Source organism: Spea bombifrons, chromosome 9 (assembly GCF_027358695.1).
Source record: "Spea bombifrons isolate aSpeBom1 chromosome 9, aSpeBom1.2.pri, whole genome shotgun sequence".
In the NCBI taxonomy this organism is placed as follows: domain Eukaryota; kingdom Metazoa; phylum Chordata; class Amphibia; order Anura; family Pelobatidae; genus Spea; species Spea bombifrons.
The window spans coordinates 3,056,572-3,079,615 of record NC_071095.1 but is presented as its reverse complement, the minus strand read 5'-3'; the positions used below and the strand labels follow the sequence as shown (position 1 = coordinate 3,079,615).

General features: G+C 42.4%; 1 protein-coding gene across 2 annotated transcripts in view; it reads right to left on the bottom strand.

Annotated features, from left to right (window-relative positions):
• Positions 1–533: 533 nt before the first annotated feature.
• Positions 534–23,044, bottom strand: part of JAG2 (jagged canonical Notch ligand 2) — a 41,426-nt gene continuing 18,915 nt past the window's right edge. Inside the window, exons 4-26 of one of the 2 annotated variants that reach the window (XM_053475731.1) lie at positions 22,075–22,329; positions 21,142–21,202; positions 15,503–15,633; positions 14,258–14,377; positions 13,928–14,041; positions 13,445–13,558; positions 12,774–12,887; positions 12,419–12,465; positions 11,285–11,458; positions 7,026–7,176; positions 6,588–6,752; positions 6,372–6,485; positions 6,135–6,248; positions 5,917–6,030; positions 5,516–5,632; positions 5,079–5,106; positions 4,827–4,912; positions 4,270–4,383; positions 3,830–3,945; positions 3,408–3,653; positions 2,826–2,957; positions 2,384–2,537; positions 534–1,819 (exon numbers count right to left, since the gene is read on the bottom strand). In XM_053475731.1, the coding sequence (XP_053331706.1) occupies positions 1,374–1,819; positions 2,384–2,537; positions 2,826–2,957; positions 3,408–3,653; positions 3,830–3,945; positions 4,270–4,383; positions 4,827–4,912; positions 5,079–5,106; positions 5,516–5,632; positions 5,917–6,030; positions 6,135–6,248; positions 6,372–6,485; positions 6,588–6,752; positions 7,026–7,176; positions 11,285–11,458; positions 12,419–12,465; positions 12,774–12,887; positions 13,445–13,558; positions 13,928–14,041; positions 14,258–14,377; positions 15,503–15,633; positions 21,142–21,202; positions 22,075–22,329 (3,227 nt within the window). In that variant the 3' untranslated portion in view covers positions 534–1,373. The remainder of the gene's footprint in view (positions 1,820–2,383; positions 2,538–2,825; positions 2,958–3,407; positions 3,654–3,829; positions 3,946–4,269; positions 4,384–4,826; positions 4,913–5,078; positions 5,107–5,515; positions 5,633–5,916; positions 6,031–6,134; positions 6,249–6,371; positions 6,486–6,587; positions 6,753–7,025; positions 7,177–11,284; positions 11,459–12,418; positions 12,466–12,773; positions 12,888–13,444; positions 13,559–13,927; positions 14,042–14,257; positions 14,378–15,502; positions 15,634–21,141; positions 21,203–22,074; positions 22,330–23,044) is intronic. The other variant, XM_053475730.1, reaches the window with a different exon arrangement.

Genomic DNA, 23,044 nt, shown 5'->3' with positions numbered 1-23,044 from the left:
GTAATCAGCATGACCACAAGGAAACGCAAAGTCTCCCTATGATGTTCGGCTAGGTGTAAAAACGTATGCTCTCAAACATCCAGAACAAAAAGAAAAAAAAGGGAGCGATAAACATCTCTATATAATATTTACATATAACTGTTCGGTGTCACAAGGTATGTACTAATGACCAACAGACTAACATTGATTATATTAACATCCCTTACTAAATGTGGACATTAAAAAAACTATTATATATATTTAATATATATTTTAAATATATATAAACTTTAGGTGGGAGCGAGATTTTTATTGTAGACATAAAATCTCCCTTCTGTAACATAAATTAAAAAGGAATGGCATGTCAAAAAACAAAACAAAAAAAACTCAAATTTTGTAAGTTAATAAATCAAATATACAGAGCAATTCATTTAATTATATACATATTTACACACAAAAAAAAAAAAAAATGTTTCACAATTAGAAAATAAACAGTGTTTCTATGAGGAGGCCCTTTACATGTCTGCTTAGGATTCCAAGCAGAAAAGGTAGTCTTTGACAGTTGCTATAGCAAAGTTTAATCTCAAGGCACTTGTCACATACATCAATACTGCAGTCCTAAAATAAAACCACACAAAAAAAAAAAAAAAAAAAAAAAAAACTAAAAAATTAAAATAAAATAAAAAAGGCCACATTTTTAAGCCACAGTTTAAAGTTCTGGGACACGACGTAAGGCAAATTTGCAAAACGTACATAAACAAATCTAGGAAGAGATGGGTATAACACACATTAACCCCCTATTTACCTAAGATATTTATCACAGTTCCCCTGGAAGAAAGGGGTTGTCAAAAATAAAAAAATAAAATTAAAAAAAAAAAAAAAATCATTTTCCTCAGCCAGGAGGCTTTTACATCCCACAATTAAATTACAAACCAATACGAAAAAGTAAAATACATTCTGTAAACAAAATGCCGTCTTCTATATATTTAACTTTACATTGCAAATACAGATATACCTTTATATTTCCTCTTGGCCTTTTGAAAGAGGGGGGGGTGTGGGCGGTCGTAAGCAAATTATAAAAATAGCAACTATCAAAGAGCTTCTTTGTTTTGTGATCGGTCTCAAATAATTTATAGAAAGGCAACGCAACAAATAGAAAATTATAACATTATATAAAGACATTAACTCCGTATTTTCAGCCCCGACGTGGTGTTTTTTTGTTTTTTTCCTGCCGTTGAGAAAGGGTCTTCCTAGCTTGGCTACAAAACCAATCGTAGACCCCCCTCGAGCAGCCGGAGGGCTAATGCATGGGAGATGAATTCTGTCTCCACTCCGCGGCCTCAGTGTAGGAATAGGGTCCTTTCCCCTGTGTATGGACACAGCTTTTGCTTCCTTCAGTGGGACGTATTCACATTTTTGACGCATCTGTTGTCGATTTTGTCGTGACTTGTCCGATGTGGTTTCTTTACGGGGGAACCTATGGAACAGTCAACATCCCCTTTCACTGGGACAGTTTTTGGGCAAGACAGAGAAGTGTATTTGTCTTCTACTTCCACCTCTCCGTCAAACTCATCCTCTCTCTCTTCTTCCTCAACATCGTGAGTTCTTTTCTGATTGAAAAGTAAGTTTTTGCATTCGTACTGAATGTCTAGGTTGTTGTAAGGCAACCCAATCGGGTTCCTAATGGGATTTAAAGGCTCGAGTTGGTTGTTTGCGTTGCTCTCTTCTTGGCCTCTTCTCTCGCGCTCTTTTCTCCTCTTCCGCATCCACCAGACACAGATTATTATGCAGGTCACCCAGACGATGCTAAAGACGGCACAGAGCACGGGGACGAGGTAATCTGCAAAACACAAGCCGACCCCAATATAAATCAGCAGGCAGACAGCTGTACTGCGGCACGGTTATACACGGCGATATACAACCTATATGCTATGGGGGAGGTCGGCAGAGATCGCAGCGGAATCGTCATAAACCCTAAAGTTTAGCTCTGGGTACCACAGATGAAACATAGCGATGTGCGTTTAATTATAGCTTCTCCGTTGGGTTCTGTCGGGAACTGGCTCGCCCCCCCCCCCCAGATTAAGCAATACCTCCAGCTTTACACAATGTATTCTCTTTAAACACTGAAATCGCTATAGCAACAAAACAAAAAGGAAGAACACCAGAAATACCACTGTTAAAAATAACTGGTATGTTGCCCTTGGAATGGCTGGTGTTTGGGGCAGATGAGTCTTACCACGGCAAAACAAAAATGGACATTTAAGAAGCACCGGCCTCTACGTATGGGACACGGGATAACATGTAAGGTCATCAGGGGAAGCCCCCCCCCCACTTAATGAAGGGTGGAACGTAATGCTTAAAACGTAGCGGGAAGACGGAAATAAATCAATACTAATAAATTTACCTGAATTGTTTTCTACAACCGCCGTTTCAACTTTGACCTCGGTGACAGCCAACATTACCGTACTGTTTTGCCGTTTGGTGATCGCATTGACGATGATGTTGGCAGCGTTCTGAATAAGACTGTTGTCGTGATCATCGGTTTGCGAGACGAACGCCTGAAAGGTGTAGCACGTATATAGTTACTATACAGTTACGTATATATTACACATACATTACACAGGCATACGGCCGACACAGCCCAGAAGATGAAATGCATTCAACTTCTCTCCAATTACTGCTGTATAGAAAGCGCGCCTTAGAGGAGGATGCGAGGAGGCTCCAGTGCTTCTGGATACAGAATGTTTCCGGAAGTAGTTTGCGGAATCGGAGGACACAGAGTTCCGCCAATATCTAACTGGGATCGGTGGAGTTTACGCACAATTAAACAATGTTCAGCCACTTACTATAGCAACCTCGATAGCCTTTTCTGCCGAGTATGACGCGTCGCACAAAACTATCAGCGGCCTCTCCTTGGATACGGTGCGGATCGATGGCAAATATCTGATTTCCGAGCAAATGTTTTCAACTGTAGTTCCCTTTGACGAAAGGTTAAAAAAGTACAGGTCAGCACAAGAAAGAGGCGATTGATTCCACAGGCCCTTTAAACATTAACGTGTGTTAATAACCAACAGCATGGACAACAAACCACAAATACATCATTGTGCTCTCATAAAGTACACCAGGGTGTGTTATTCAGATGAAGGAACGGATTGGTTGGTCTACATTCTGGTTTTCCTTCTCTACAATTCCCATAATTCCCAACAGGGGCAAAACTGCTAAGTGCCATGGGGCAATAGGGGTTTAGCTGAGCTGGAGGCGAGAAGAAACATTTAGGAAGGGCCAACCCATGCAAGAAGCAGAGCTAAATCTTTGAAGGATCTCGGCAGGACCGGCCCATCATTGGTGGTGCCAGGGAGATGAAATGTAGCTACATGTGCGCCAATTAAACAGTCCATGCTCATAATAGGCATTTGGTCCATTCTCACCTGGGGCACTTTGTCGCCGTTAAAAATTAAGGTTATCCGCGCGCAGTTATTGTCCAGGTATCCGGAGTTGGGCAGGCATTTCAGGGCCTTGGGAGAGTTATCCGGAGCATTACATTCTCCCCATTCGCTGCACGGCGGCTGAAAGCACTTCGCCGCGGACATTCTGGGTTCGCAGGACTGGCCGGGGGGGCACTGGTCGCCGTCACGTTGGTTTCCCAGCAGGCAAGGCCTCCGACCGCACCAAGTCTGCGCAAAAAGCGAAAGAAAAAAAAGTCTATGAATGGCGAAACACCATAAATCATAAAAGTGCTAAACATAGATGTTTTTTTATGATTAAGCCTCCAGAGGAAAGAATAAAGCGACAGACAGTATTCTGGAGACAGAGAATCTCATTTTACTAAGTGACGGCAGAAGGGCTTTACCTTCGTGCAATCAGCGACACCATCCAGGCACTGGCAGCTATTGCACTCGTCGTCCCATTTGCTTCCATGCGGGAAAAGCATCCCTCTGAGCCAGCAGGACCTTCCGAACCCGATCACTTAAATAAAAAAGACAGGAAATTAAAACTACCCTATAGACAGCAGAATTTGATTAATACAAGAGCCACTCTTATGAGCCGAGCATCGAGGGAGTTGGTGTATCAGTTAAATATCTTTGTAAATGAATAATATATATATCCCAAAGTACACCGGTCTACCTAACCAGTAATTTTTGATCTACTTCAATACTTCCAAATCAGCAATCGACAATTGGTTTAGCGGAGTCTCGGGGTTTCCGGTTCCGCGGAAGTCATGGCAGAATTCTAACAACAAATCAGAAAGTACGTGGGCTTCACTGGTTTCGTAAGAGTATAGAAAAGCACCTTCTTGGCATCGTGATCCAGCTCTTCCAGAAGGACAGATGCACCGGTAGCCATTTATTTCATCCACACAAGTGGCGCCATATGCACACGGGGAGGACTGACAATCATCGATATCTGCCAAAGAAGAGAAAAAGGAATGGTTAAAAAAAATCTTAGAATTTCATTATATTTTTTTTACCAAGAAAAACGAGCTGGAGGCAGAATTTGACAGCACGAGGTCCCGAGCACAGCCGAAGCACTTAATAGCTGTTTAAAACCTAAACTATTCGAACGCGTCTGCGATGCCCCATATATCACGGTAATATACACATCTCACGGGTGCGTAAGTTCAGAGAGTTTAAAATAATAAACATTTGAGGTTTCAGGGCTGGCACTGGATAATTCAGGGCACGGTGCGCCGTATTGAATAAAACCATTGCCAATTCGCATTCCTGAACTAAATAAATGAGGTCACCGATCGACAGAACAATGCACCCGTCACACGGGGAAGCTGTGAAGATATATGGACAGGTCTAAGGGAACCATATTTAAAGCAGCCGTAACGCGGAATGACTTACTAATTCGACAGTCCGGCCCGGCAAATCCCGGCGCGCACTCGCAGCGAAACCAGTTCACCCCATCGACACAGATACCTCCGTTGTAACTGTCAAGAAACATAAATATTATTCGTTTTAAGGTTTTTTTGTTTTTTGTTTTAAGATAAATCCAGGGCATAAACACCACTGGGACAACCGCATGACGGTAAACCAAGAAAGACCCCTAATTTATCATTCAGGGTCTCATTATGAAAATAAAGCACCAACACTTACCAGGGATAGGGATTGCAATCATTGGTATCTGTAACAGACAAAAAAGTCAGGTTAAAGCAAAGCAGCTTTCATTGTGTCTCGTTCTCTTATCACATTATCCATTAAATACTAATAAGACCCCCGAACTCCGCTCCCCTGGTAAACCCGATGGGCAGGCAGTCAGTGCCTTAATGCAGAAGTGTGGTTCTCCAAGCAGAACGCTCGGAAGCTGTTAAAGGCCAGCGTGAGACGGAAGAAGCTTCTGCTGGCAAGCCTTAAGCACACACACAAAATATTTATACGCAATTTAATTTCATTTTTTTTTTATGTCCTCCGGCTACTTCCCATCCCAAATGAGTCAAACGAGCTGGCGGAGAAATGAAAGGATAGAACACGTTCAGGAGACGCACCCAATATCCTAAAGGAATAAAAAGAGCGAGAGAGACGTGAAGGCTTACTCTGTGTGCAGGTCCGGCCCTCCCAGCCTTCTTTGCACATGCAAGAAAAGGAATCCGCGCTGCCTACGCACGTCCCTCCGTTCGAGCAGGGGTTGGGAAGACAGCTGCTGTTCTTCGCTGGATACACATAAAAAACAAAACAAAAAACAAAACGGATCAAGCCTTGAAAAGCAACTTTTACTTGCTAAGAAAAACACTAAACCTCGGCAGGAGGGAAGCCGCAGAACACAACCTACAGCGGACAAGAAGAAAGCCGACCGGAAAGGGGCGTTTTCGTTAATAAAAACAATATGTTTACCCGTACTGGATTCTCATAGACCCATTCCGCGTGTTTTTACTCTACGAACAAGGATCCGCCATAAAGAGAAGCTGCCGCTACGAGGTTTGGTTTTTTTTCTTACCAAGGTTACACGTGGCGCCTTCCCAACCCGGTGGACAAAGGCATCGGAAAGAGTCCCCGGCGTCCTGACACGTCCCGCCGTTGCTGCAGGTGTTCGAATCGCACTGATACTCGCCTGGTGTGGAATATATAAAAATAAAATATATCAACATAAACCTAATCTGAGTTTTTAACTAAAAAGAAAATAAAATAAATAAAAAAGTCCCCCCAAAAGCTTACGTGAATGGCAGGTCTTTCCTTTCCAACCATTTTTGCATTCGCAGACGAAGTCGTTCACCAGGTCGACGCATCGCCCGTCGTTCTGGCACGGGTTCGGATTACAATCGTTGTAATCTAGGAAATATTTCCAAACAGGCAACCCATTCAAAACTGCTTTATACTCACAGAGCCAATACACACAAAACTAAAAAAAAAAAAATAGAGAAAAAAAAAATAAGGCTTCTGAGCCCGACTTACTTATGTCGCAGAGTTCGCCACCGAAGCCGTTGGGGCAAAAACACCGGAAAGAATCAATCTCGTCGGTACAAGTGCCGCCGTTTTTGCACGGGTTGCCGAGACAGTCGTTGATATCTAAAAAAGAGATAAAGAGGAGTTCAGCTGAGAGCATCAGGAAGCCTCGGCATTGTTCTTCCACCCATCGTACGTTGAATACGTTCAAGAAGCCCGACTCACTCTCGTGGCAGTAAGCGCCCGTGAAGCCCCCGTCGCAGGAACAGGTGAAGTTTCCTCCTGGTAGGCTAATGCAGCGTCCGTGGGGGCCACAAACGTTGGAGGAGATGTAACGGACACCGTCCCGGGTGGCATTAGTCGAAATCGCTATTGTACAGCTGTCTATGACTAAAAATAAAGAGAGGAGGCATTAGCGACACCGAGAAGCTCGCTGACAAAAACCCAGGACTGCGGGCTCCACGTCGAAACCCGAAATAGCAACAAACGAGTAGCGTTCGTACGCCAGAGTACCGTGCGACATACTTTCCCCGGCGTGTATAAATATTCCGGCTCCTCGCATGCAGGGGTGGATTAAGGATGGGGCGAGAAACAAACGGAACTCGCGCCGTGACCCTCCTGCATACATAATAAACATCAAAACCCTAAGATCGCTTGCCTTACCTTTGCAAGGGGCGTCTCTACAATGATCCTTGAGATGGGAGCAATTCTTTCCGTCGTAGTCATCGGAGCATGCGCAGTAGTAATCGCCACCCATGTTATAGCACTTGGCGTTGTTCTGACACGGGTTAGGTTCGCAGAAATCAATATCCACCTGCAAGAGAAAGAAAAAGCCTTTATTTATGAAGAATATAAACATGCTCCGACAAAGCGTTTTGCTTGCAGAGAGAGAGAGAGAGAGAGAGAGAGAGAGAGAACGCACTACCGTCCAGACATCTAAAGCATGCGCGGCTGTCGACGGCGAGGTCTGCTCTTACGTCCCATTAGAAAAAGGAACTGGTTAGAGAAAAGTGCATTTAGAGCACTAATTCGATTTACGCTTACGGTTCAATCCTTGAACAATTAGAAGAATCGCGAGGAATTTTGTAGCCTGGGGTTGGAAGCTCGTCTGCTGCTCCCATTAAAGCAAAAATGCCCAACTTAAACAAAAGTTAAAACCATGTAAACGCGAATGCTCTTATATCCTTTTAAGGCAGACGGGCTTAATAGATGGGCTTCAACTTGTCTTCTCTGCATTTATCCGAGCCAGACACACATCTATCACGAGGTTAAATGCTTTAAGGCATCACCTTTCCCCCCCAAAACAAGAAACGTACAGTGTTCTGCTGACGAACATGAGGTTTCCCTTGGTTTGTATAAGCAAAGTACCAGTGCTGTGATTACATTATATATTATATATACACACACATACACACACTACTGTTTAAAAGTTTGGTATTGCTTAGAAATGTCTTTTTTTTTTTTTTTTTTTTTTTTTAAAGAAAAGCTAATTTTGTCCGTTAAAATAACATGAAATGGATGAGAAATACAGCACAGATGGGGTTAATGCTGTAAATGACTATTGTATCTGGAAACAGCTGTTTTTTAATGGAATCTCTTCATAGGCATACAAAGGCCCTTTTTCACTCCCATCACTCCTGCGTTCCAATGGCCCTTCACCACTCCCATCACTCCCATGTTCCAATGGCCCTTCACCACTCCCATCACTCCCGTGTTCCAATGTCCCTTTATCACTCCCATCACTCCCGTGTTCCAATGTCCCTTTATCACTCCCATCACTCCTGGGTTCCAATGGCACGTTGTGTTCGCTGATCCAAGTTTAAGTTTAAAAGACTAATTGATCGTTCCAACTAGAAATGTACTTGTTTCCCATGAAAAACAGCTCAGTGACCCCCAAACCTTTGAAAGGCAGCGCAGGCACTTTGGGGAAAACCAGAGCTCCCCTTTTTTGTAATTTTTTAATCTTGGGTCTGCGGATTTGCTTCCCCCTCCCTGTAAAGACGGTAGTTTTATTTTGATTCCACGAGGTACCAGGAACACACCGTTTGGTGGCTCATCGATGACGTGCCATTTCCGCAACAGCCAAACAAACAATAATAAAAAGAAAAAAGCAGATGGCCGATTAAGGATTTTTACGGCTTGGCCGGGCTATAAAAGCCCTATCTCTCGTTTGCACAAATACATACTTTCCTCTCTTAGGGCACATAAAAAAAACCCAACAGATCAGAGATAGGAAAAGGCGCTCGTCGGCTTCGGCTGCCTTCCCGTTCCATTTTAAAAGCTAGAAGAGCAAACATGTTGGCAGGAGGCTGCTACTAATCAGCTGGCCGCCGTAACTTCAAAGGAATTTAAATGTTAGACGATGTAAAAACATAGAAGTCGGCCTGCCACCTCGCTGATCGAAAGCAGCCCAGCGGCTCGCACGGTTAATAATAAACCGGAGCTTTCTGAAAACAGTCCCGGCCGTCCACCTGCTCCGACGCACCGCTTTACATTACAGAGCGCGGGATGGAGAGCGCCGCCTCATTTAGACAAAACATTCGTTAGGCTCTATAGCAAATAAACCTCGGGAGATCGGTTACTTTATTATCTCATCTTTTCATTGGGCAGGCGCCCATCGCCGTCTGCGAAGCATTCCATGAAAAAAAACATGATTTATGACGGAATGCAGAGTAGGTGGAACACCAGCTTTAATAAAAGGATTGAAAATAATAATCACTTTTATTCTTATTATTTGTTTCAGAGCCCAAATATTTAGTAGTTTCCCTGAATAAGAGACTCAGATGGGTTCTTTTACTGGAGGGATTTAACGGGGTGGCAATTTAATGTTACAAGGCTCTAGAGAAAACCGAGACTGAGAACTAAATAATGTTTAAGTTCTTCAGCAGGTAGGAAAAATCCAGGCAGACGAGATGGGCCAAGTAGCTCCTATCTGTGCTTGTTCCTCCCCAGAGTGCCGCGGTACCGTGAATCCGGATAGCGTGTTCACATACTAGGGAACCGGACCGTACTTAGGAAAAGACATCAGTTAAAAGTTGTTCCACCTTAAAGCTGGGGCTTTATAGAAGAAAAGCTATAAAGACGATGGAAGGGTTAATAATACTATTTTAGGATTCCCGATTCCCAGAGACACTCATTGTTTTTGCGGTGATATCCTGTGCATGTCATTCCTCGCGAAACAAAAGGAACTTCAATAGCTTCCTTGTCGTCCATCCTATGACATTAGAGTTTCCTACCAGCACGGCTACCCGACCCTCCTTGCTAGTCGCAAACAACCTGGTCCCAAGTGGCTACACAATACAAAAAAAAAAAAAAAAAAAAAAAAAAAAACCTTCTACGGCAACAGCCAATCAGGACCTGCTTTTGTGTCACATGACAATTAAGCGTTCCCTCTTAAAAATGTCAATTTACGGGGAGGGTTTTGAATATTCAGCAGGACAAGAAAAGGCTTTTGTAACATTGTTATACTGTATATATCTGTTAAAGAAGGCAGCTTTGGTGAATCGGCCCCTTAAATCCATAGCTGAGAACTATGCGTGCGTCTATTTAGGCTTGTGAAAGTATTTTTTTTTGGGGCGGTGCACCCTATTTAACTAAAGGGTATACCCTTAATAAATCCCTAGGGCATTTTACTCTGTTGTAAACGTGGCTCGAGCACACACCTGCGTACTCTTACATTAAAAAAAAAAAAAAGGTTTTTTTTTTTTTCATGCCTCGGCAAAACCAAGAATCGCAATATTTAAACAATTAAAGGCTCTCCGGCAAAAGGATTATCCCACAAGCATTGAAATCTCATCTTACTTTTGGGAGTGGTGAAAAATGCTTTTTTTATTATTATTAAAAAAAAAAAAAAAAAAAAAAAAAAAAAAAAAAACATGATTGGAATGGAATGCATAATTTGCAGGAGCATGTATACTTTCTGATGGAAGCTTGAAAACGATCGCTCTGGGTTAATATTAAAACAACCGCACTTCTAGAACGATTGAGCTCAAGGACAGGCACAGCAGCTAAAGATTTCATTTCAATCCAGCTGTCTCTTAAGTTTAAGGAGGAATGTGAGAAAAGCATTATCGGTCTTTAGATGTCTCTCCTATCAGTTGCATTCATTAGTTTCCTTTCTTAGATACATTTCCTCCCCCCCCCCCCACATCCAAGTTTAATGGTTGGTAGTAAGGATATAGACAAAGCGGTCAAAACTTCCACCAATTCATATAGACGTTCAGTAAACCCCTTGATCTTCTACAACGGAGGGGAAAAAAAAGAAGAGCAGTAAAGCTATAGGCAGGACTACAATCAAACAAGTATTTTTCTTTGGATACGTGGGTCCCGGAAAGGGATTTCAGTTCTCACGCTCTCGGAACGCGGTAGATTATTCACAAACCCGTTGAGCCATTTAACCACACGTAGGCAAGTCAATGGTTAATGAACTATCTTACAGGCTCAATGTAATTTATGAGGGGTGAGGAGAGAACACTTTTTTTTTTTTTTTTTTTACAATTAAAATGACATTCAAAAGTCAAGTTATACCCCGGCATTACGATGACCTACACGTAGTGCTACATATAACTATACAACTCGGAAACAAAATTCGTCTTAGCCTCGTGCAACATACCGGGGAGAAAAGACAATAAGCAACCTAAAACCAGGAAACTAAATAAAAAATATTTAAAAAAAAATAATAAAAACCTAGTAAAACTCAAAATAAAAACTATTTAAAGGGGAAAGCATAAAAATGCTGCGAAAACTATTTGTATGTATAAATGACACACAGTACGTGACGTGGTAAACGGAATGACGCAGCTTTAATAGCTTTGCTTTTTTTCCCCCACACCTAGTATCGCACGACAGCCTCCGGCGGCCGTAGTTGATACACAAGCCGGAGACCCAGCGGCCAGAGACTGCAAGACTGGAGCAGGACTCACCTCGCACGTGGCACCGGCGTACCCGGGAGGACACCGACATTGAAAGCCGTTGATTTGATCGGCGCAGACTCCCCCGTTTTGACACGGATTGCTTGCGCACTCGTTCACCTCCTTCTCGCAGTTTTTGCCGATAAAGCCGCGCGGGCAGAGGCAGCGGTACCCGTTGGGCTTAGCCTGGCGGAGAAAGAAAGATTTTTTTTTTTTTAATTGTTTTACGTTGATGCCATAGCACACCCGACAACTGTGTAGAGACAGGGCAGGGTGATTTACAAACATACAAAAATAAGATCGCTAAAATAAAAAAGTATCAACGCAACCCGGGAGGTTTCAGCGCCGGCAGAGCGATAGGATGGCGTCTTCATTTTAAAAGAATCGATCCTGGTCTCTAGGAGAGGCACGGAGTTTCTAGCGGGAGACTGATCTGGCCGCATTACACAGCGGAACGCGGCCGAAGTGCGTACATGCCTTACGCCGTATATATAAACATACACCAGCCCGGAGAGCGTCTGCTCTTTCTCCGACTATACCATGACATCAGTGCAAACAGAGCTGGTTAACCCGACGATCCTGAACACTATTAGCAGAATAGTGCGGATCTAACCTAATTGTACAATTCATTTCAAATCAATAATTGCAGTAGTTTGACTCCGCTAGATCGTAAGCCCTCTCTACATAAAATGGGGCGACTTTAAATTCCGCTTTGGAGCACTTAGGAAAACAATAGCAATTTCTAAACGAGAACAATCGTTCCACAACCTTATAGGTCATGCGTGACACAGAAAAATATGCTCGACGTGTTGCCCAAGGCATAAAATGTATGCTTCATTGGAAAACACCTAAGGGATCATTTGAATTGATTAATGTATGGATAGACCCACGCTTGTGGAATATAAATCATAAAGATCCTACTGGGGATGAGGCCAAAAAAAAATAAAAAAAAAAATACCCCACACATAATGAATACACCAATTTACATTAAATATTTCCATCTAAATAATAATAATACATAAATAAAAAATTAAAATAAAAAAATAAAAATCAATAAATATTAAACAAATAATAATAACAAATAAAATGTCTGGAATGTAAAAACAAACACTACATACACAACAAGAAATCCCAGCAAAAACCCACCTTACAAATGCCCTTATTCTGACACTGCCCGTGACATTCATTAACATCTGCAAGAAATCCAGAAGAAACATTTTTATAGGATAAACACGCATGGGCGACGCTAGAAGAGGGACTGCAAGTGTGGTCTTTAGTTGAAAACAAAGTTTGAAGACAGGGGGGGTGGGGGGGGGGAACACTCAGATGAGGAAGAACGAGTAACAAATCAGCGCAGGATTTATGACGAGGATTCTCGAATATGGTCAAATCAGCAGAGTTTTATTTATTTATTTTTTTATAAATTTTTTTTTATTATTATTATTTTTTTTTAGAACAGATGAGGAGGTTAAACTTTGAAGTTGACCCTTAAAATACTAACTGATGTGACAATTTACGCCTGTCCATCCTGGAATGCAGTCACAGTAATATCCACCAATCAGATTTCTGCAAGAATAAGCATTAAGACAGGGGTTTCCCTCACATTCATTAGCATCTGCGAAACAAGACAAAAAAAGGACATAAAGAACACACACACACAAAAAACATTACCCAGGCACCAAGCAGAAAACACCAACGTCAACCGGTAGACTTCTATAACCATAACGTGTTAGGCGCATGCATGCTGTACGATGCTCCATGCCCCATAACCCGTTATCACGATGCGGGTCTCATGCCATGTTAATTAACCCCCACGGGGTCCAGGTATTAAAGGACGTGAAATCCGTTAGTTCTACTTGCTTTGACCACACCAGAATTTCCACCACCAATTTAGTAAAATAAACGTAACCAATACACTTGTTAAATAACAAAACAAAAAAACATAAAACAAAAATATATAATCAGAATTAGGGGGGGTAAATAGCGATACTTAGAACTGCATCTAGGATTGGACTTTTCAGTGTCATCAGCTTTTCAGATCGAAATAATACCTTTTTATCTTTCTACAAGCAGGGTTTGTCTAAGCAATTTATTGCCCCCGTCTTATGTGAAAGACCATTTAAAAAAATATATTATATATATGAAACGGCTGTGTGGGCGAAAAAGTCTTACCAAGCTGACACGTGGTCCCTACCCATTGCGGGGGGCAGATACATTCAAATCCGTTTATAAGATCTTTACAGATTCCGCCGCGTGCGCAAGGGCTGGACGCGCATTCGTCAATGTCTGCCAATCAGGAAAGGGATTAAGAAAATAATATTATTAATAAACATATATATTTAAATATTAAATTAAAAAAAAAAATTATAATATATATATATATATATATATATATATATATATATATATATATATATATATATATATATATATATATATATATATATAATAAAACACCCCACCAGCGATAACTTCATTAGCGTGGTTAGTCTAGGTTTGTAAAAGTTTTAAATCAGTTAATGGTCGATATATACCGCGTCTTAAGTCATTGTGCAGCTTTGTAGCCCGGATGGTATGGATACCACGAGCGGCGTATCCTCACAATGCCATCTTGTAGAGATCTCGCTGCACGCGATGAGTAGAAACGTAACTTACCGACTGCACAGGTTGGTCCAGTCCAGCCTGGAGGACAATGGCATTCAAATCCAGAAGAAACTTCGTGACAGATGCCATCATTTGCACAAGGGTTGGACGCGCAAGCGTGCTCCGCTTTACCAATAAAAAATAAAATATATATATATGTATATAAAATAATAAAATAAATGATCTTAAAGTAAAAAAGTAAAATATAGGAATATATAATCTGGAGTCAGTCCACAATGGCTTTAAAGAGACATTTAAACAGACTGGGTTTGCTTGTTTTCATTAATTATATATCTTCGAACAGACGGGGTAAATATCGCTAAAAAAAGGCAGCGTACGTACCGATTTCGCAGTTCTTTCCCAGATAGCCGTCGGGACATGCGCAGTGATATTTATCAGGCTCCGCGTTCATACAGGTGCCGCCGTTTAAACACGGGCGATGGGTTCCGCAATAGTTTAGATCTAAAAAAAAAAAAAAAAAACGAAGATAAATTACCAGTTAAGTGGAAAATGACCCCGAGACGCTTTCACGCCCTGCAGCACCGAGTAGCAAAATGATAGAATGGAAATAAGATGGAATTTAGATGTAAGTCGCGTAAACTGATCGGTTGGCCCTGAAATCACCATATTTAAACACCAAAAGAAATCAACGCAGCAAAATAAAGATGGGAATGGGTATAGCTAAATATATGACTTGGAGTCCCATCGTATCTAGGAGATATGCCCATCACATAAGGCTGTTATGTTATAGAACTATGACTGTATGGGGGGGGTAATGCTAAATAAACCCAGTAGACACGTGCGTCTGCTTGCGAATAGCTTTGAATTGTAGGCCGACAGCCACACACCCGTTTAGTGCTTTCAAAGTAGCTAAAGTTACGCAGCGGTGACCTCGAGTTCTCGTCACCAGCCGGCTGGGCACCTTAACTCCTTTTCATGTGCGCAAAGAGCACCGGCAAACGATAGAGGTCCAGGGGGGGCCGACAGATGCTTGCCCTTGGCATTTGCTGGGGGGGCTTCATCTGCAACGTGTTACGCTCCACTTGGGCCGAAAGAGGTTAAAGCAACAGAGCTTTAAAGCTGCCGCTAAACCAAGGTGCATCTCGCACGGCTGTTATGACAGCCCTTTAAAAGAACCCAGGGCTCGTCGGGGGGATTCCCTAAAAATAACCTGTCTTGACCTGCCTACCTTTCCAGTATAGACAAACCATTCTGCTTTAGTAAATGCCACTCGGACATGACCCCGGTGTTACCGGAGAGGACACACGAGTCTAACACACGAGTCTAACTTTCAAAGCACTCCTTCTGCCGATACTCGCAGTAAGATATATTCCTTTAAAGCTTGAATGCTTGGTACCGACCCAATTCCATTTGTTTTTTTTAAATGTTTCTAGAGAGGCTAAGACTTTCTTCTAGCGTTATAAAAACCGTTCTGTAATAGTCAACGGAGGTATCATCCTTTACCAGCTTACGCCTTTTCTTTCCATAGATGCTGTACTATTTATATATAAAGGTATTTTATTTAAAAACAAGCATACTGTTTCGCTACAAAATAGTATAAAATAGCAAAAAATTCACAGCACATACCTTTGTTGCAGAGCAGGCCGCCCCAGTTGGTCTCGCAGTTACACTGCCAAGGCTCCCGGCAGCTGCCATGTACGCAGCCGGGGTAAGGAACGCACTCCGTACAGTACTGGCCTTGCCATCCGTAGTGACATCTACGAACAGAGGGAAACGGATTAATCTTCACGGAGGGTGCCATTCTTACGGCACAAGTAGCATTCAAGGGACGGAGCCTCAAAATAGGGGTGGTCGAGGGTTAATGTAACCTCTTGCTGCAGTCCATGGTCCATGTAGTCACCAGCTGGTCAACACAATCTACTCTGCGGGACCATCCACACCGTGACCTCTACATGCTACATGTGAAGAGTAACGATAATAAACAAAGGTGCGACTGCCCTATAACACACGTCGCAAACCACACACGCATCTCCTTTATTTCCGTGAGCTTTACAGACGCCTTCAGAAGACGACGAGGCAAGAAAAGGCTGCGGCTATCGGCAAAGCAGCCGTGGCAGAAACGTATGGGCTGTAACTGAGCGAATCACTTAAATGGAAGAATCCTCTCGATAACTGCTGTTGGAAACAAACATCCAGCATTGGAAGCTCTTAATTTGTTTAAATTATTTAGATTTTATATACATTTTTCAGATCCAACAACATATCGTCCTCCACCAAGAGGCACAACCAGGACACTGTATGCAAATTTCCCTTCATTTCCCATGATCCCTTTTGGGTGAGGATGCGTCGGAACCCTACAGTCGGTACATGTCGGAAGTATTCCGCTTCCTGGTATTCTACACGCATTGTTCTAGCCAACCGCGCGTCGGGCTCCACCGCTCCGGATTATTTAATCCTCCGTAAAGCTGCTATCACGATCTCTCAGAACACAAAACTGGGTCGTTTTCTAAGGAATTTCGGCAACATTCAGCACATTCAGCTTTGGTCAAGCGGCTGGCGAGAGGTTAGCCAATTTGTTGTTCTAGAGCATGAAAGCGTTATTTCAAGGCTTGGGGGCGGGTGAAGACACAGCTGTCTTGTCAATTTTCTCAGGAGTTATTTTGGGATCCTTTTCCATACAATGAGTGTTATGTATTTATACTGCGCCGTTTTAGAGTACGTTCCCGGCTTAAAACCTCCTCTCCGTCCCATTATTTTAAAGAGACGGATACGGTCGAGATACTTACGTCATTAAAAAATTCCGACACACAAAGTATAAAATTCCTCTCTGTGCGCAGGAAGCAGAATTATCGGTTAACCAAAAGATTTATTTCCTATAGATTTCCAGTTATAGCATAAGCCTTTTTTTTTTTTTTTTGGGAGAGGAACCCAATGTTTATGAATCAAAGGGTCACTACGTGTTAAATCTGGCGGCGCTAACATTATCTAGGAAGAGTAAATCAAAACTTCCTGTATCACGGGAAGTCTGGTTCCATCCTAACTCCGCAGGTGATGGGGCAGCTTTAATTTCATTTCCCTATCGGAAGTGCAGAAAATGTTAACATGAATCTTATGACAGATCGGATAGGATGTCATACAAGGCCACGTACATGCTTAGCATTTTGGAGTATTCAGACATCTGGCTCTCTTATAGGTTAACTATAAGTGCCTTATTAACGGGATTGCACTTTATATCCCCCCAAAAAAAAAATGCTATCAAAGAAGGAAAAAAAAAAAAAAAAAAAAGTAAAAAAGTGAAGTAAAAAATAAATAATAAAATTACTGTAAAATGAAAAAGGCAATCTAGCATTTCCTTTGATTTATTTACAGCTCTCCGGAAAAGTTGCGGATACAACAGGACGCCCCACAGGCAGATCAACCGCTTCAAGGCCAAGGTTAAAATAAATGTTTAATTAAAAAAAATATATATAAAAATAAAAAAAACAGCTTCATTCTATTCTGCAAAATCCGTTTTTTTTTTAAATTTTATTAGCATTTTGCAATGGATAGAAATTTCAGAAGGCAAACTGGACAGATGAAACGGGACAAAAGGTCCTCATCTGCTGCCATTTCTAGATATTTATGGCTTCAACTGGTAGAAACTTAATATAGGAAGAACAAGTCAACATCCAAAAGGAAGCAAATGTTCCCTGACATTACAGTTAAGGATGGGGGTTAAATGTCTGAACTGCTGACTATTAATGAATGAGGAGAGAAGAACTTGGTACATTTTGTAGAAGAACCGAACCCTGGAGAGAGACTTGCGACATCCTTTTGACCGAGACATTAGCAAATCATAGAACGCGGCAGAAGGGATTGGAAATATAAACAAGTAGAGAATGTGTAGCCGGGGTAACCTTATCAGCCTCCAAACCTCCATGTCTGCACCGAGGCAATTGTTACGTGGAGGATACGGTGACCTTGCAAGACAGAGGATGAGGCTCAAAGGTGGAATTTCATTGCGGCACAAGGTAATTCTTTGAATTGCATCCAGAAGCAGCTGGCACCGTTGGTGTCGGGAAAACACACGGTACTGTAACAGGCCACATTGTGGCTTTTTGATTTTCTTGTTTGAGGATGATCAATTCAATTTCGAAGTCCTGGCATGAAATGAATTCCATATTCCGGATGAAATAAAACACAGAGGACTCATGAGTCGCCTGCAGACACAGACACTACAGAACCAATAGGGTATTCATAGAAAATACTAGAGAGATGGCGCCGTAGATCTTAAAACATTTTTTAAACACATTGAGGAGCTGACGGTTTGAGGGACCCTGGCTAACTTTCCCCTGGAGAGGAGCAGAGTTGGCCTTTCTCATGGGGATTGTTCATCTCTGGTGTCTCCTTGGGTCAACCTGGGACTGCGAGAAGAGATCCCGCAACAAGTTCTTGTAGACAATCACACAATAAGCTGGGTATTTGCATTACTGCCAAATATCTTGAATGGCAATATTATTTAGCACCAGCATATTCAGTAGCGCTCTATCAACTTCAATTCAATAAAATTATAAAAAAGTGTTCTTTTATGGACCAGCAATTCGAGTTACAATCTACTTTTATCATCGGGGCCAATATTTCCTCTGTATCAGATTCCAGGCTGGATTCCATGATCGTATTTACCTTGCCATCACTATTCCAACACAGAATAAAGCAATTTTCGGTTAAAGGCTGGTTTTGCCAACAACAAGGAAAGGCAGATACAGAACAAGCCCAGACTGAAAAAATTAATACATCACGATGGGCAGGGGGGCTGGGGGGGGTTCGGCAGCTCAACCAAGAAAATGTTAAGAAATGTTAAAACACAAAGGGATTCATATTAATTTGGGCAGATAAATATGTATAAATAGAACGGTGAGTGTAGTGGCATTCTTAAAAGTTATTTTTCTCCAAGCAATTATGCACGTACCAAAAACAATTAAATATATCCTGTTATTCATAGCTGGAGACATCACTAAATTACTTTCCTGACGCAGCCTTCACAACATACAAAAAAGCCTTCAATAAATAAATAAGCGATAGCCTCAGTAGAGGAGTAAAAGCGGCAATAAGACTGGCTTTTCCATGGGTAGTTGGTTTGAGTTGAGTCTCCATTGAGAAGGTTGGTTATGCGAAGAACTTGGTAGGACTTCCAAGGAGCTAATCAGATAGTTTCCAGGGAGTTCAGCAACCGACCTCAAGCCCACCGAGGCATGGTCCGAGCGTGGGATTTCGCAGCACAGTCCCCCACGGCGAACGCTCAAACCTTTCAAGTGCCAATCATCGACGACGGAACTCAAGTGAACCTGGATTAGCGAATGAACCTCTACGGGGTATGAAAGCATGCGACCAGGCTTCCTAAACAGGTGGGGGTAATAATCTGCCTCCGCCTGCAGAGTAACGCCATATCTAAACAGGCTTATACATCCAAGGCAAAAGGAGCGGTGACCGGGCAAGAACATTTCCACGTTTTCCTATGGCGGCCAAGAAGGGACTAGACGTGCGGCCTATTGAGATTTCTGATTAGGATACTGCCATCAGCCAGTTTAAAGCAGTAACTCTATCCTATTATGTACGAAGGTAGCGCGTGAGCTTCGGGGCATAGCAACCACAAACAACTCAAATAAGCAACCCCCTTATTACTGGAAATGGACGTCGTTGCGTAGATTGCAGGGTTAGAAGGAAGCAACGTGAAAAAGCCATTAAATACAAACAGTTACCACTTAAAGATCAGCAGCTATTGAAGCAACCCGTAACAGGAGTCTAGAATGAGAAATAAAACGCTAACATCATCAGTTCCTATAAAGAAAAAGGATTTAACCATAAAGATAACGGAACCACTTGTTGCCACGAAATTGTGTTTAGGTAAAAAGTTTGCCTCGTTGAGAATTTTGGCTGCAAAGGCATAATCATCATGCAACACAAGAGCAGGCATTGTTGTTGCCATGGAAACTGGAAAAAAAACGCTCCTTAAAATGTTTGCGTGTGATTTCTACTACTAAAACGATTAAGCCGGGCTATCGACGCTGATCAAATGTAGTATTCGAAGTCTCCCGTGCAGAGATAAAGTGCTTATCACGCTACTTCTGTGGCCGGCCAGATGTTAATCGCTTATTAGGAAAGTCAAAAGGAAGAACCAAGCAGGACGACGGACATCAAAGGCCCGCGGCTGACATTTGCTGTCAAAGCTGCGGCGGTTAAGACTCGGCAGGACTTTGCTTGCCGGATAAGGATTCTTTGATCACTGAAGGTATTTCACGGCTTCAACTCAAGGAAAACTGAACATTTCCGAAGCGAGCGTCCGACCGGCTCAAGGAGCATCCAAGGAGCAAAAAGCCAGAGAGCATTTTATTTATTTATTACTACAAAGAATTATAAGCTGCATTAGAAAAACTATTCTGTAAAACCTGTTTAAGTCAAAATTGAATATATATCTAAAAAATTATTAAATCTCAGGTGGCATATTCCTACAAAGACACGGGAAAATAAAGAAGCCAAGTAACAAAATGCGTAAGAAGGGTCACTATTTTACTGTCCTTACTAGAAAAAGGATACAAACCTAGCGGACCACCGTGAATCATTGTAACGGCGTTTACAATCCAAGTCAGACAATTGGCAGCGAGTGACTTTTACTCGCGCCCATCCTTCTTCCTTTTATCCCCCCCTCGCTGAATTAAAAAGCAGCCTTTGTTTTTACCTGCTAAGTGAAAGGTGGCACCGCTCCAAGAATCCCAAGCAGAAAACTCGGAATATTACTTTAGCGCTCCAAAAACACAAAGCCTGACCTACAAAGTCAAACATCCTAAAAAACAATGGTCCCGTTCCAAAGCATGCGCGGCGTGTTGGCTTACTGGGAGGGGAGCTTTGCTGTGCTGCCTTCAAACTGGAAAGTTCATCTACATGTTGAGACTAGCGATTCCTGGCACCCTTGTCATTTTGAAGCGAAATCAGATGCCAAGGCATATCGCCCGCTTTATATAAAAAAAAAAAAACGCCTTGCAGTTACCGGGGGTATCCGATCAGGCCGGGTCTAAAAAATGACGTTTCGTGGACATATCAGCTGGGACAATCCATTGGTTTCCATGGCATTTGCTCTGCATTCAGAACTGAGAGTTACCATTTATGAGCATGTCCCTAAATGCTCTAATAGGGTGGGTCGGCAAAAAATAAAACAAACAAACAACGCAACAGACAAATCTAATAAATCCGCTTTCTTGATGAAATAAAGGCGGCGTGCAGATACTCACTTGCATTCCCCCGGCACGGCGCAGCTCCCATGAAGTAAATCGCATCCCTGTTTGCATACAGCTGTGGAAAAGGGGAAAAAGGATCACATTACAGGAACTGCCTCATCACAAATTGTATCATACAAAATAAAAAATAGAACTCTTAGTTTAGCAGAAATTGTTAGGATTCCAGAGTGTAAGGGGCTGCGTTTCTGGAACTTGTTTAAAGGGGGGCTCCAACGCACAGGATAGCGGAGCGGCCCCTTCATATTGTAATGTGGTCTCCACGGCCGGACCCTGCATTTGCCTCCTTTTCCTACCCCTGGTGTGTTCGACCGAATAAAATCTCCCCTCGCTACCCCATGTGATATACTCTCCGCCAGCCCGCTCCGGCGAGAGTCTAAATAAAGACTTTCCTGCCGCTGATTGGCTGCTTAAAGTTGACCCTCAATAAGGTCCTCCTACAAGAATGTCTGAATCTGCCCTGTATAATGTATGGTTAAATCACAAAGTTGAAAATGTCTGCTACACTGGCAAGCTCCCGGGTCAGGGTACACAGCCCTACATGTAAAGCGTTTTAAAGCCATTCAAGTACCAGGGATGTTCCCTAGTCTGTGACGAGCCACCAGCAGTCCCCATTACCAACGCTTCCACCCTACCTACGCATAAACAAAGATTGTTGTGACGCTACAGATCTCGGAAAAGCAGGAATGTAGCGGATGCCCGGATGAGAAATGCCTCGTTAGAGCATCCTTCCTAAGACACCACAGGAGAGCAACTTAGGAACAATGCTTCGAATAGAAGACAACACACAAAGGAACGCTTATAATAATAATAAAAAGGAACTTCTCATATACAGAAAGTAACAAGAAGCTAGAAAAATAAGAAAAACTTTTTTTGTGATTCTAACTCGCATTCGGAAAGATCACAGCAGTCAGATTAAGATATGCGTACCTTGTTTACACTCTTCTCCCATCCAGCCTTCCATGCAGGCTTTGTTTCCGTTATGGTCGCACGTGTAATGTCCCACAAAGTCATCCCTCGGCCTACATAACTTGTTGCACATGGAGCCATAGTAATTCTCATCGCATCTGACCCTGATCTTCAAGTCAAAGTGGGCAACGTGTCCGTTCAAGGGTAAAGGAGTCCACTGGTCGTCGGGGTTGATCACTCCTGCGTGGGCAATCCGGTCAATCAAGAGTTCATCACCTACAGGGGAAGAGAGGATTTTCATCGGAAACAAGTCAAACCCCAATACTGTATAAATTATTACTGATGTTCTTTAGGATGGGCCACCTCTGGTATGCCAGTAACTAGAACCACTCATCTCTCGATCACTTGGAAGACGCAGGTACCCCAGCAGGAACCCAGAGTCTACATGTGCCAGTGTCTTCAAGAAGCCACTGTTTTATAGTTCAATATAATGAACAGAGTTTTATTAAACACAAAATGGGAAGGATATTGTCTCTTGGTCAGGAGCTAAAGGTTCATAAAGTTGCAGCCTAGTCGTACCGCAGGGGCTTGTATAAACCAAACATATATATTTTATTTCTGAAGCTGGGACATTTCTCCTTTTCTTAAGATATTTTTTTTTTCCCCCTCTTCCTTCTGAAGACAAACCGCACCCAAAACGTTGACAGCAACAGATCTTTAGCTGAAATCTCTGCGAGTATTTAAAATCCACAATTCAAGAAAAAAAAAAAAAAAAAAAAGGCAACGGGACATTTCCTAGTCAACAATACGAACAGGATACAGAGCGTACATTTCATTCCTGCATTCTCAGACTGCCCTGCTTGCCGAGGAGAAAGAAATCGCAACAAAAAACAATGAATCAGGGGCTTCTCGAGTTTAATATGTAAACATGGAGAAAGAGGAACGGAAGGCGGGGGGTCAAAACATATAATCTAGAGAAAAACGCATAAAA